At 38.7% G+C, this 16,143-nt stretch overlaps 1 protein-coding gene across 1 annotated transcript in view; it reads left to right on the forward strand.

Moving 5' to 3' along the window:
- Positions 1 to 7,812: 7,812 nt before the first annotated feature.
- ror1 (receptor tyrosine kinase-like orphan receptor 1) overlaps positions 7,813 to 16,143 on the forward strand; it is an 88,342-nt gene continuing 80,011 nt past the window's right edge. The window contains exon 1 of the mRNA XM_061240308.1: positions 7,813 to 8,123. Within this exon, the coding sequence (XP_061096292.1) occupies positions 8,015 to 8,123 (109 nt within the window). The 5' untranslated portion in view covers positions 7,813 to 8,014. The remainder of the gene's footprint in view (positions 8,124 to 16,143) is intronic.

Consider the following 16,143-nt stretch of genomic DNA (forward strand, 5'->3'; position numbering starts at 1 on the left):
ACACAAAATGGATTTACCTTTGACCTGCTAGTCCTGAGCAGTGAGCACAGTACTTCAGATGAACAGATGTAATTGCTTGTGTCTGCATCTGCAACTGCTGGCGGAGCTGAAAGTCAACCAATTCCACCTTTTGGGTTTGGACCAGCCATTTCTATGTACCCACACAACCTGTGACCCGCTTGCCTGGCAGTCCTGAGGCTAAGCATGACTGGAAGCCTCATGTAAATAGCAGCACTTTCTCACAGCAAAGGAGACATAAACAGTTAGGGTTGAACAGAGCAAGTAAACCTCTGCTCCCTGCCTCAGCCCTACTCCACACCCCATGTCATGATGTAATGGAATGAATTTCGGCTGCTTATGTGTTGCTATGAGATTGAGAACGGATAAAATAAATATCCTGTAACCTGAAAGAAAAGGACAGAGGAGTGAAGGGGAAGAATGTCTTTTGTTCCTCCATGCTCTCAGAGTTCCCCACCTCGTAAGTAATTGCAAAGAAAATAATCAGAGCAAGGTTTTCCGTTTATTTACTGCACAATGCATGGCAAATTATCCCAGAAATGTGTTTATTTTCCTGTGTGCTATATTTGTGTTATTCCAGTATATCTGCTGCATCTATGGTTTGCATTGAATTTCTGGATTTTTTTTTTCAGGCTACCAGGAGAATGGATAACATATTGTATGGTCTGAGACTCAGCAGCGGTGTGTTCCTACTCCTCAGAGGAATCATGCTGTTCTCCTCTGATTTATTTAGCTGAAGGAGGAGTATGGGATGCTTGTGAAAGTCAGCCTGTCATTCACAGACATGACATTACAAAGACATGGCACTGATCGGATTTAATCGAATAATACTGCAGCAGTTAGGTTAATCCCATGAAAAGCAAATACGTCTACACATTCTTGCTGCAAACTCCCACTCATTTCCCAGGGCCCTATTTGACAACAAACAGTGCCATTTTCTTTGTGACATTTGCTGTGCTCATTGCTCATGCTCATTTTCACCCCTGCTACTGACTGTATTAACATGTAAGACAAAAACAATGGTTCTAGGGACACTACAGCTCCCACAAAACCAATAATGAATGAAACAACCTCTCATGCTCCCTCCCTCCACACATGCAAAGGCTGTAAGGAATGGCCACTTTCTGATTTCTCACTTGTCTACTGATACTGTAATTGGAGTCCATGAATACTTCTTATTTTTTAACCAATGGTGTCCAAAGGGGGCCCTGGCCCTGGACCCTTCTGTTGCCGACTGAGTTGAAGTAGGATATGAGGTCATATATTTGCCACCACTTTGCTGTGAAAGTTATGAATTAATAGCATTGCAGTAGTCATGTCTGACATAAACTGAATGGACAATGCAGCATGATGACATTGATGGAGAGTTACAGGACAAATCAAACTCCTAGAGACAAGGTGAGGAGTGCAAATAAAATCCAGGCTGTAAAAAGCTCATAGATATGGTCTATTAGAAAATAAATCCCATGGAAAGCATTTGGTTGGACTTTTCAAGTCAATACAGACTACTATTGAAGTAGTAAAGTATACCAGATATAAATTTAGGCAAGAAGCATGTCACTTGACCACTCCTGTCTTTTTGTTGAATACAAGATTGACTGTACAGCACATTGTATTCTAACTCAGTGAAATAGCAGATATATTTTATTCCTTGCTTACTGGCTGTCTTCTTTTTCATCTCATGACATCACAGGTGGACATTGAACTGTCCATTATACTCTTCTCAAAGATGTAGTAACATTACATTACATTAATGGCATTTGGCAGACACTCTTATCCAGAGCGACGTACAGTTGACTAGACTAAGCAGGAGACAATCCTCCCCTGGAGTAATGCAGGGTTAAGGGCCTTGCTCAAGGGTCCAACTTATTGAGGCTACACCAGGATTAGAACCACTGACCTTGTGGGTCCCAGTCATGTACCTTAACAACTACTCTACAGGCCACCCCGGTCCTTTTGGTCTGTACTTGTAGTCATCTTATTTTGACTAATGTGATGTACCTGATGGAAAAGACATTATAGGGTGTACAAAATATAGAAAAATAGAAAAGCTATGAACTGTGCATACAGGGATGTTTTTTTCTTCTTCTCTCAAATCAAGCCTCCCCTAGCTACCAATCTACAGCTCATTAAAATTATATGACTTTTGTTGTGCATGGTTGCAATTTTAATAATTTTATTTTACTTTGGGAAAATAAAGCAGATAGACATCAGAAGGGAAAATAGCCTCATGTCATAAATACTTCAGCTCCTTAACCCAGCCTGTAGTAATGGCTTCCAAATGTCTAATATTAGATGTAATCATTCCTCAAAAAGGCATGAGATCTTTTTTAAAGTTAAGTACAGCTTACTGGGATGGTTAAATCCAAAGAAAACACTATAAATCAGGGCTTATATATAGAATTATTTTATCTTTTTTAACCTTTGTGTCTTTTTATTATTATTTTGGTAATAAAACTACTGAGGTAATTGTCTGAGACTATTATAATGGCGTTTTTCCATCATTACGTGATTTGAGTGCTGTTAATGTCTGAGGTAGTGGGCTAAGAGCTCCCTTTGTCTTGAGACCCTGTCATTTACAGGCTCATTATGGCAATCATCAGATTTTATCCAGTGTAAGGATTGTTTCACCCTTCAAATAGTCAGCTTTCTTCTCATCCAAAATTACTAAACCTATCCTTCTTTGTGCCTGGTGCTTCAAGATGACATTTCAATCTTGTGTCTGTATTTTGCATTAAGGAGTCATATTTAGAATTTTTAGTAGCAATCAATCTTTTGAAAGGTGACACATTTCATAAAGGCTAAAGTTGATTATCAATGTTTCCCTGATTTAAAAAAATATATATGATTATAGTTAATATGTTCATGCAAAATATACGAACATACAGTGGGATCCAAAATTATTGGCACCCCTGAATGGCAATACACAAAAAATATTTTAAAGATAAACAATATGGTTACTGAGATTAACTAAAAATGCTGAATACTGTACTTTCGCCTGATGTAGTCACTGAGGAACTTTTTTTGCGGTCACGGGACCATTTCTGTATGGGTTTTGAGGTATGCTTTTCATTGTCTTGCTGGAAAGTTCACCTACAGCCATGTTTCAGCCTTGTAGTAGAGGCAACTAGCCAGTCAGAATTGCCTGATACTTGGTGGAATCCAGTGCACCTGGACCTCTGGAATTAAAACAGCTCCAACCATCATTACCCACCACCAGTTTTCACCGCGGGTATGACGTGCATATCCTTTTATGCATCTTTGTTTCAATGCCAAACATGCCAATGCTGTATCTGATATTCCATGATTCTGGAGCCAACTGTATATCCATAAATGTTGACACATGTAGTTCCATTAATAGGTTTGTGTACCAACAAATTTCCTATAGCTATTTGTTTTGTAAAATAGGTATGCCTTATTGGATGTTGAGTTGAATCATTTAAGAGATCAAAATGAATAGCTCTGTGGGGAGTGCCTCCATGTGATTAATGGTCGTTAAATGAAAACACGCATGGCCTGTGTGATGAAATCTAAACTCAAGTCCAGAAAACTGATTTGATCTGCCACATCAGTTTTACTACTGTGTGTGCAGAAGAAAATCATTTTGATTTCAATCAGAGTCGTTTATGTTTTTTTATTTTGAATACTGAAAGCATTTGAACTTTAATTTGTGGTTTGTTGTCAGCTTGTCTGTGTACTGTATTTGGATAAAAACCAACATTTTGTTTGCGCTGATTGAAATGTGAAATGCTGTATATTCATCTTTCACTGCCATGCCTGTGACTGTTAACCAGATGTGCCAGTGTAAATCTAATGCATCCTGTTGTGCTCAGTGTGTTTGGGTTCTGCTGGGTGAACTAGAACTATAGCAGCTAAAATAACTAGATGACTGGCATACAGTGCTATACTGTCAGCTTTAATGTGAGGATATGTACATCCATATCAAATCAATCGGGAAATCTATGAAATACAGACCTTTGTATATATATATATTAAGGTCTGTATTAATATATCTCTCTCCGTTTAATGACAAAAAAAAGTAATTGGACAATTGACTGGCCAGTTGTTTCCTGGCCAGCTGTTTGTCTTTGCATCACAAAAATCATAATGATTCAAGCAGGGACACAGCCAAAACATTGGACAGTTTGGTACATTGTTAATACCAAATGCCACAACATACCTACCTAAGCATTGTTGCTGCAGACTCCACCCTTTCTCAAATGGATACCAGCAGAATAATGTGCCATGTCACAAAGCCTCATGGATCACCTCAAACTGGTCCCACAAACATGTCAGTGACTTCAGTTTAGTCCAATGGCCTGCACAGTCCCCAGATCTCAATCCAACAGAGTTCCTTTGGGTTGAGGTTTAATGGGATGTTCACAGCATGAATGTGTGGCAGAAAACTCTTCAGGAACTGTGTGATGCTGTAGGGTAAACATGGACAAAAATCCACAAGGAATGATTCCAGCACCTTGTTGAATTCATGCCATTAAGAATACAGGCTGTTCTCCTGCAAAGGGGATGCTACCATGTGCTCGATAGGTGAACCTAATAAAGTGACCAATGTTTTTTCGATAGCTTTGCTACCATATGTTACTATCACCAAAGGTAATAAGCTATAGTTTTATGAAGATATCACCATGAATATTTCCATTGATGGGATTTATGAGTGACCTTTTCTGCTGCTCATGCTTTCGTTATCTTTTTTGTTCATTTCATTTTCATGAATTTTGAATACAATTCCTGCATTGTGCCGCTCCTGCCAAATTATGCATGACCCATCATTCACACTATTGATTGTGTAATAAATGCCTGTAACATCCTGCTGGTGCACACTCAGACGCTCGGAGAGCCTGAGGCTTTGATCAAAGGCCCCAGCTCTGGCATGTGTCCACCTGCTGATGAGCATGAGGAAATGAAAGATGAAACCCCCCAGCCTTTTAAGACATCACAGCCCATTACAGAAAAAGGGCAAGGGCTCAAATCTCTGCCTTTGTCCTGAAAGACACAAATTAACAAAAGCAGGTCAGGATGTAGACCAAAAGCTCGTAAATTGCTCCCATTTTAGCTTAATCACGCCTGGTAAAAATACTGTTAAACTAGGTAATAACTGCATGACATAAATCATTGGAACAATATGAAGACCATAGTCAATATACATTTTGCTGACAACAGCAAGCTTCCCTCACATCATTGCAGTGACTGATGGAATTCAGATTTTATTTATTTATTAATTTTTATGCGCACACAAGGTTTAAAAAAGAGTAAAACACAAAATATATTAGAGGGACAGTGCAAGAGCGGTAGGAAACTCAAGAGGGCTTATATAAGTAGTACCTCCCCTAGTCACAAGTAGCATATTTCTTATTAGGCAGAAATGTACAGAAAATTGCTCATTAACAAGACAAGCTGATAAGTAGATATACAGTATATACACTCAGTGAGCACTTTATTAGGTATTTATTAGACTTCTTTTTTAGACTTATTAAGTCTTCTGCTTCTAGAGCCTATCCACTTAAAGGTCTGACGCATTGTGTGTTCAGAGATGCTCTTCTGCATACCACTGTTGTATTGCGTGGTTATTTGTATTACTGTTACCTTCCTGTCAGCTTCGATCAGTCTGGCCCTTCTCCTTTGACCTCTGTCATTAACAAGGCACACTGGATGTTTTAGTTTTTTTGCACCATTCTCTGCAAACTCTAGAGACTGTTGTGTATAAAACTCCCAGGAGATCAGCAGTTTCTGAGATACCCAAACCACCCTGTCTGGCACCAACAATCATTTCACAGTCAAAGTCACATAGATCACATTTATTTCTCATTCTGCCATTTGATCTGAAAATTGGCTGATGAAATCAAATAGGCCTACTAATTAATCCTGTTTCAGTCCTGTTTTACTTTGGATGCTGTTTTGACAAACCACATTTTTTTTGTCACAAAGACACTATAGAATTTATTTTATCTTATTTTATCTTAAAAATATTATGGATGTACTGATTTTACAATTGGCTGAATTCAAGTGTTCCACACTGTGTGGAGAGAAGGGCAGTTGATGCATAGCCTCGGCCTAGCTAGCAAGATAGTTTTTTTGTTTTATACAGCAGGTCCTCGAGTGCTACCAGCTACCAGACCATTCACAGACACTTAAATGAAATGCAATAAATGAGTCTAAAAGGTATACATTACCAGTATACTGAAAGCTCTTCACTATTTTGAGTTGCTATGAGCACTTTATGTGATCGTGTAGATGCAGGTTGCCAGGATTTCAGTTACAGTGTGCTGAAGTTAAAATGGGGTAATATAGACCAGAGCAACTGCTGTTTTTAACGGACCGCAACAGCTATGGGTGGACTTGAACCCTTCAGGTTGCCAGAAGAACATGGCTCTGGTTCTAGATTTGTGGAGTATACACTGTCCTACATATTAAGCACACAGTTAGGCTTCAACCCCAAGAAAGACTAACAAAAAGTCTTCATATACAAGCTGCTGGAAACTACCATATTAATAGCCAGTGATTCATTATTACACACCCTTGTTGGAATCCATGTTTGAGGGAACTACGAATAATCCTGATGCAAAAAAAGTTAAACCAAAACAGGTTTAGTGTTATTTTGGATTCCTGGAAGCTATATGCTACTGAGTGTGCAAAATGCCATATACCTGTGTATCTCACATTTAAATTTATGGAGTAAGTCACCTAGGCTAGCTGTCTTTACTACAGGATATACTGTATATACCTGGAAACTATAGGCAGGAGGCAACGCATTAGAAAGACCTAAGCCTGGTTCCAAGTCCAAAAATCTTTCATACATTCATACATGTTGCCATTTTTGCCCTTTCACAGCTTCCAAATCAAATGACCTCTGGATGAACCTACAGTATTTACAGACTGTACAAAACAGTGCCTTGTTTTGTCTGTGTTTTCTTTGCTCTCTGTACAGAAACACACACCCACCATTAACATTTGATGTCATTACCCTAATCGCGTGTGCGTGCATGTGTTCAGTACGTGGGTTCTCACAATAAAGTAAAAATGTGTACATGCAAAAATGTGCACATGTGCACTCTAAAATAATGTAAGAGGAAAAAACAGGTGGGGAAATCCATTGAGGGCACACAGGGCTGAGGTAACATGAAGATGACCCTCTTCTTCTGGGTATTACTTCTATGTTTAGCTGATAGGTAAAGTTTGGGCAAGATGACCCAGAAGGTAAGAAGCCCATGCACCTTATGAAGAAGTTGTATACCAGTTAATTGCTTTGATGGTACAATCCTATACATTTTAGGGAAAGGGTAAGAATAGGCATTTTGCTTGACTCGGTTTACCCTATGCCTTTAATGCCAATGAGTTACCAAATTAAATGTTATATCCTATGAGTATTTAAATGTAAGATTATTGAGTACAGGCTACTTCTATGACATTAACTACCTTGAAATTGCCATACAAATTGTGGCATCAATGTAAACATCCTGAATTTGTTATGGAAAAAAGTTCTGAAGTCAGTGAATAGGCCTTGTCTTACATATTAAACTAAGCTTAGTTGGGTTTAATTGTTGGATGTTGGCATTAATTAAAGAAGTAGCCTAAATGATCACACAATACAATTTACAGTGCACTCTCCCTGAACTGGGTGACAAACGAAATGTGTCCTATTCTTTTACAACACCAGGTGGCGACACGTCGATTTATAATGAGAGCCAGATGGCTTGTGCTGATGCGCTCGCCGCTCTCGCCGGAGAGGGCTCCTTGGAAGTGTGGCGAGAGAGGGGGTAAAGCAGAACTGTTCTAACTTCGGCCAGGATAAGAAGTCTTTAGCTCCAGCATAGCTACGCCACTGAGTGCGACGAGCTGCCCGATCCCGAGAGTGGTGCACAGAGAGGGGACAAGGAACAAACGTTAAAAACTTTTTTCATTAAAGTTTGGACGTGATCTTAGTGGATGTAAAGATACCACTACCACTGCACGTAGGCTAACGCTGTTAAGATTCAAAGGAATGCATTATATACGGGCAACAGTGAAACACCGTCTTCGGAGATGTCAGCTCAACTTTCTTCGAATCATCGTGCTGTTGCAGGTTGCTCTTGGGATGCATATCGCAACCGGTAAGAAACTTTTGATTTAAAACAGACAGCATATGTTCTAGCAGTTAGTTAATTTTGGTTGCATGTGATTTCATATATTTTGGTAGGTTTCCGAGATATAGCTCTTGTTGGAAACCTCCACATATGTTTAGAAGAGTTTTGAAGAGATTTATGTTTCGATTGAAAAAAGTATATAGGCCTGATGGACCTTCAAATATTTCTCCATGATGCGGTTATCCCGTAGTAGGCTAAATTATACTAGTGTTTTGTATCTTCGTGTATATAGCCTGGAATTAAATAAAATGAAGTTATGCTTGCGATCCGAATTTTAACCATGTGTTAAATAAAATGTATATGTAAAAGTGAAAAGGTCTCCTTATCCGAGGAAGTTATGTGCTGTTAGGATGGTATCTTAATTGACAGCGGTTCACCCCTACATCGTCTTTCTACTAAACCAAATTTAAACAGAGGTTTCATTTGCACATCAATACAGGGACAATGGCACTCTTTAAAAGCGATGACAGAGGGCTCACTATTTCACCCCTCTCAGCTGGAAGTCGATTGTCTGGAATTCTTTATGGATACAAAACAAATACAGCATTTGATATCATATGATAATATGTAGTCTGTAGGAAACTGCGATGAAAACCCTGACATTACAATTTTCTCTTAAAATCACAAATGTGATTAACCTAATCATGTTAGAGATTATAAAATAAATATGAACAGATGATCAAGTACATGATATTATGCGTGTGTTAATGTGACTTTTTGTCACTTGTGTAATGTGAGTAATTCGACTGAGGTGGTAAAAAGAAGCCTCACCGCGAAAGATGCGTATGCCTATCTTAAGGCCTGTCAACTGCAAGATGCATCCTTAAGGCGATTAAAATAAATAAATAAAATGTCACTAAGGATGGCACTTCCTTGCACTTTCAGAACGAGTTGAGTGCTCTTTATATGTGGACACCGCAGGCGTGAAGACCTGAACTGAAATACGAGGTTTCTACATTCACACTGAGATTCCACAAAGGCTTTTTACGTTGTATTGTATGGTTACTAGCTTGACATTATCCGTTCAGTTCAAGCCGTGGTTCAAATCTAAGCGCAACTGCACCGAGTAACTTTGTATTTTGGACTCCTTACATTTATCTCAATACAGACAGTTATAATTCAGGTGCCATAAAACATTCTTTGTAGGTGATCTGTCTTCACTGACCGCGAAACCCGAAGCCATTCTCTTTCTTAGCCTGCACTATTTTAACACGACTTGTTTATAAACATAATTTTCTGTACTTTTTTGACATGGTATGATTGGATTTATGTTAATTGCTGTGTATTAATCGCCCATTTAAATACAGGCTAGTATCAGCCTCAAGTCTGGTCAGTGCCGTTGAAGTCTTTTTTTCGATGTGTTACAGAGTAATTTACAACACATCTTTTGTCAGCTGTTTTGCAGCATACATTCTTGATGGTTGATTTCAGTGTTCTTTTATAAACATAAGGTTGATACAAATATCACTAAATGCTTTAAAAATGGTTAAAATGTATTTTTATGATAGTGCTGAAAAGGCAACCGAAATAACAGCTTAATGTTATAGTTCTGGAAAAACATGTGGAAACACCGTTCTGCCATGACAGTCTTTCAGTTTAATAACAGCACCAAGACAATAAATCATTGGGGTGGAATCGTTTCAGTGAGGACTTCAACCAGACATAATGTTGATGCTAAAGCCACTTTACCTTAAAAAAGTAAAACTTCTTTGGGAGTTTCTCATCCACCTCTCACAGAACTAATGCAAAATAATCGTGGAACAGTCACTCCAGAACCTTTACATCTTAAAAAGAAACATTTTAAACGTGTAGGAATGTACTTTCATCTGAGAAACATTGACTGCCTCCACTTCTTTCATGGCACATTTGTTTAAACTTACATTGTCATACTCAGTCACAAATATATTTGATCAAGCACTTTTCCAGGATTTTTTTAACCAATTGTATATGAGTCCTTACATATGAAGTCAATTATCGGCTCGCTCGATCAGTTATTTTCCAGCCAGATTTAATACAACTGTTTTGAAAGACACCAAGCATACTATAAGTAATACTTGTTCAAGTTTAATATTGTGCTAGATCAACTATATGCTTTAGTGGCAAAGATTATGCTGGATCTATAGACAAAGTCTATATCCAGCAGCTGTGTGCTGTGCCACATTTTCATTGTGCACAAAGTTGCTTGAATTTCTGTTTCAGTTTGTAACATAACAACTGTGAGTGGTAGGTACTGAAAAACCTGGCAAACCATTACTGAGCTAGAACAGCATTGCAGAATACTGTCTGACATTGTCATTTCAGACTATAAAGTAGCTCACACTTTGCCTACCTGTTGCCTTGACCTCCCTGATATCACCATCATAATCACTAGTTTTTCTGTAAATATGTGGTTTCCCTGCTTAACGCAATGTCTTATAAATGGTCCCCAGTCAGAGTTGGAATGTCTTGCCCCAGGCTATGTTTTACTGTAGCTATTTATTTTTGGCCTGTTAATGGAAAAAGAAGCCCCAGAAATGGTGGTGTCCCCAGCTCTCTGACTCACTCACTTTATAGAAACTGCAGGAACTATGTGCTACCACTAGAGACACTGTTTGATTAGGCCAGGGGGAAAGCACAGCTAACATACTGTGTCTGTTCACTATTGGTATTGTTAAAATGTCAGCGCAAAAACAACACTTTTTGCATAATTAATTCATCTATTAGATGCTAATGCAGGTGTTTTTAGTTTGGCTTTAGTTTCCAGCCTGCAGTGCAAAATGGGGGATTTACCATACTATAAAATGAAAATGCAATTTTACTTAATTAATGGAGTAGTATCAGCTTTAAAAATAGAATACATCATTAGAACTAAATTAAGAAGATGAACAGTTTAGCTTAAAAGTTAACTTAAGAGTTAAATAGGTAAGTTCTCCTACATAATGGTTCAAGGCAATCGATTTTCAAGATGCAACAGAATATACGCATAAACCAAAATTTGATGATTATATTACACTTGAAGGTTTTTTTGTTTTGTTTTATCAACAAAATCCCTCCCATTCATCTAAAACAGGCCTTATTAATGTATTTTTGTTGAGTGAATAATATATAAATACATTTGCTAAGATAAGACAAATATAGAGACCATTTGCTGTTATTACAGAACAACATAAGAAACCTTGAAAGTGGCCAAATGAAGTCATGGGAAAACTATATTCTATAGGGACACAAACTAATGATGAAGCCGTAAAATAGCTCAGTGTATGGCATCTTTACCTTTTCATTCAGTTGAGTCAATTCAGTTCTTAGTCATGTGCAAGAGATATGAATCCTCATACACACAGGGCTTTAGAGTTCATTTGAAAATGTGCTATTATAATACACTGTATTAGAATTTACTGGCATATCAAATTCCTTGCAAAAAATAAATAAATATATATATATATATTCAGCAGCTAGAATTTTTCCATGGCAGCATTCAACTTGGTGCTAAGAAATCATGCTACATTTCACTATGCAGGAACCTGGATGAAACATAGCTTTTTCAATTCTGCAGTAAATGTGTCCATTGTAAATCTTTAAAGTCTGTTTGCATTACATTAAGGACTTAAGAAACCCTATTGCATGAAGATTCACAAATCTTTCACTGGCCACAATTAGGCCTTTGTAACCTCCCTGAGCGCTAATAAAAACCTAAAAACCTAACCCCATGGAGTTTTCAGGCAAAGATTAATATTTATTTAAAAATAAAAGTATATGCAACTTATCAGTCAGCACAGCTTTTAGCAGGTTCTCTAATGGATGAGGAATCATTCATTTAGATGGCTACATAAATTGTAATTATCTTCTTTAGAAATGATGCCTTTGAAATTCTTCCTCCAAAGCTAAAATTGCAAAGCAGGCATTTCTTCCGTTGGTCCATGAGATGGTCCATGCACATTCCAGACTAGGGGATATTTGACCAAAGTACAACCCCACAAACGCACAAGATGGTGAAAGGGTCTTTGAAGGGAAAGCTTTGGCTCAGCCTTTTTCCCCTCATGTTTTTTATGTGCTCTTTGAGGATACCTTCCTCACAAGCAGGCTGCTGTCCCTGGACTTCTCTTGGCTTGTGCACTGCAGTTGGCTGGTTTTATTTGAGGTGATTGGCAGGTTGACCCTGGCATGTGCTTGCTTGTTTGCTTGTTGCATGCATGAACAGAAAACATTCATAAAGTAATGGATGGATGAATCCTTAAGGCCCCCCCTCCAAGGTTATTGTCAACAGTCTCCCCGCTTTCTACTTTTCCTCCAGAACTTCAGCCTTGTTCCAGATACTCAGTCTGCCTTCTCATTGGCACAAATGCTAGTACAAAGATAAATAACAACAGATTAGTAGGGTGTAAACAATCACCAAAAACACAACACAAAAACAGCAACTTAATTGATTTTGTGTCTAAATCTAAAAATGCCTAAAAGTGATTGCGCAGCCTGCACTGGGCAGATAAATAAACACACAAGAGCCTTTGCACTGTGCTGGATGGAGGTTTCTGTTTGTCTTCCAGATAATAAAATGTATCATTTCATCACTTGTAACACAGTGGGAGAGCTGCTTGTAACAGGAAGGCCTGATCTTTGCGATCATCATCCACCATGGTGAATAACAATGGCAATCCAGGTTCTATCTTGCTATGATTTAGAAAGGCTTTTATACAGTATAACACACCGACGAGCCCAGCCAAAATATCATTCCAAGGCAGGCTGTGTCAAGTGTGTAGAGGAACTAACTTCTTTACTTGGTTGAGTCCACTTGGATCATCGTTTATGCAACGGTGACAAGACCCGACACAGTGACCAGTCTAATGTCATATCAGGGGCTGCATCAGGGGTTTGATTGAGTTCATCTTCACAGACTTGTTGTGGCAGCATTTACTGAGCAAGCGTGTGCTTAGAGGAATTGACACTCTAGCTGCTAATGGGAAAAGCAGCTTGTTAACTAGCTTTCCCACACTACTGTGTTTCAGCAGTGACACAGAATGGCAGGAAATAAAATTTTATGGTCATCTAATGATTTGTTTCGAATGCAGTGAAATTTTAACTCAACATTTCCTTATTACCAGCTGGCACCATCAGGGAGGTGGGATACTTTTTCTTCAGTCTCAGCTTGGTTGTTTATATATGAAAGATGAACTAAGTGGTAAAGGAGAAGAAAGGAATAGTTGAATGGTTGAGCTCTACCGGGCTTCACAGACTGTACGTATGGGATTCTCCCACTCAGGGATAGTGCATCTGTATCTGATTGCTGGTAATATAGGCTTTTCTTGGACACTAATCTGTTTGGGAATGATCCACCTATCTGATGTTGTTTATTTAACATACAAAAGTGTGTTTTACTTTTTTGTTCATTATTGGTTTGTAATTACTATCAGTAACCACAGAGACTTTAATCCTGTTGTAGGCTGAGGGCTAGGAATTCTTTGGCCTTTGAAGATTAGTTCTCCTAAAGAGGTTTAGTTTAAGCCCAGTAGTTTAACAAGCTGAGTTCAGCTACTGAGCTTTGCACTGTATGTTGCTATCCATGAGTTGTATAAACAGAGTGTGCCAGCTTGCATTTCAGCATTGCGCTTTGCAATTGAAGCTTGGTTTAGTACTAAAGTACTTGGTCAAAGCAAATGAGCCAGCATTCCTCAAACTTTGTGTGGCTCCATTAGTTGTTCAGCTTATTATTGTTATTATCTGTAGAGTAAGCAGATTTAGTCATTTAACTGGATTTTACCACCTTAAAGCAATGGAACATTTTTGCACTGTTACAGGTTATAGAGCTGTATAAGAACTGTATTTTCTGGACTTCTTCTTCTTAACGTGTGTTTTACATTGCCTTTATCCGAAGTGACTGTAAGGTAGACTGGCTGCTAATTATCTGTGATAAATGCCTTTTGAGGAATGAATTCTACAAAACTGTTGTGCTCCATCTCCAGCTATGTAGTGGGGAGGAATGACTGCTCCACCACAGTGACCATAGAAATTCAAAAGTTAAAAGCTCCTTTTCACTAACTCTTTGTAATCATTAGCCAAAGCTCCCAATGATCAGTGGTCCATTTCCTCTTGCGAGCAGACGGTGGGGGGGGAAGTACAGCTGACGTACAGAGAGCCAGAGCAGAGGCCATTCTCGGTGAAAGTCCTCTCCACGGAAGGCGTCCTGGGCCTCGGAGAGAGGACCCTGTCTCAGGAGCACAGTGGGAAGGGAAGTGTCGGTGCCGTTCCACGCGAGTTTTATAAAGGTTCGGCTGTGGCGCAGCGCAGTTGATGTATTAAGCATTAAATCTTTTGATTTGTGTATATTTAATTTTTCTCAGCTGGTGGGACGGACGACCATATGGAATAGTGTTATACGTTGGGAGAGATATTTCTCCTCCAGACCCCCGAGCTGAAGCCTTGTGTATACACACAGACGCTCGCCTCCTGCTGATTCCCCCAGCCTGCCTGCCACGGCTGTGCCGAGTCCCAGATCTGAGCGGGAACGGGCAGTTCAGCTGAACACGATACGCCCTCTATGCAGAGGTCTGTAATGGGGCTCCACTAATGTGGGCAAGCAGGAATCTAAAAAGGTGCACTTTATGTGAGAAATGTATTCTGTGGGATAAGGAATGCCCCTGACCTCAATGGAATCTATTAAAAGGGGATAAAAAACTGTGGAGTGTTGAGGGGAGAATTAAGCTTGCCCGCTGAATGAGCTTTTCATATTTCCACTAACAGTTATTTAATTTCCTTTTGGATATTTATCAACACTGGCACTAATATATATGCTGTGTGATATACACTCACCGAGCACTTTATTAGGAACATTTTAACTTTATTACACCTACTTATTATCTATTGTGGCAGTAGTGCAGTGCATACAATCATGTAGATATGGGTCAGGAGCTTCAGTTAATGTTCACACAAAAAATTTGATCTAATTGACTTTGACTGTGGAATGATTGTTGGTGGCAGACAGTGTAATTTGAGTATCAAATGCTGATCTCCTGGGATTTTCATGTACACTAGTCTCTAGAGTTTGGATGGTAAAGAATGGTGCAAAAAACAAAAAAAATCCAGTAAGAAGCAGTTTTGCAGACAGAGACATCTTGTTAATGAGAGAGGTCATGTAATGCGTGGTTTTTTGTGTTACTGTCACCTTCCTGTCAGCTTTGACCAGTCTGGCCATTCTCCTCTGACCTCTTATTAGCCTCTTAACTGCTGCTAATTGGATATTTTTCTAGATTTAAATTAACGAGCTGGTGTACACATGTGCCTAATAAATTACTCGCTGAGTGTGCACACGCAGTGGGCTCCAGAATGATTGGCCCCCTTGATAAATATGCACAAAAAATACTGTCAACTAAAAAAATAATAGTTATTGGCATAAACTTTGTTTTCCAACATATGCAAAGTAATGTGCACATGTTGCTTTATTAATTATTCAATTACATTTTTCAAATGAAAATGCATTTCCCCCAAAAACAGGTTGCACAATATTAGCACCCCTCATTTAATACTTTGTGCAAACACCCCTGGCAAAGATGACAGCAATGACTCTTTTCCTATAATCTCTCATAAGGTTAGATAACTCATTTGTAGGGATTTTTGACCATTCATCCATGCAGAACCTTTCAGAATCATTGATATCCTTGGGTTTGCACTTATGGACCCCCCTCTTCAGTTCAGACCATGGGATTAAAGTCTGGAGACTGGGATGTCCATTGCAGAACATGAATGTTATTTTCACTTTTTTGTGTGAATTTGGATGTATGCTAGGAGTCATTGTCTGGCAGGGCAATCTACCTATGACCAATGTATTCACCTATGGTTTCCAGAAATATTACTTAAAATATAGTTTTCCTTATATGTTTGAACATATAGATGGTTATCTGTGTTGTTTATTATATTCGGCCTCATTTCTTCATTTTTATTAAAGGTGCCAATAATTCTGGAGCCCACTATATATGCACACAAAATGTATTATATTATTTTTGGGCAATTGGATCCAGAC

The sequence above is a fragment of the Conger conger genome, chromosome 4 (assembly GCF_963514075.1).
Source record: "Conger conger chromosome 4, fConCon1.1, whole genome shotgun sequence".
Lineage (NCBI taxonomy): Eukaryota > Metazoa > Chordata > Actinopteri > Anguilliformes > Congridae > Conger > Conger conger.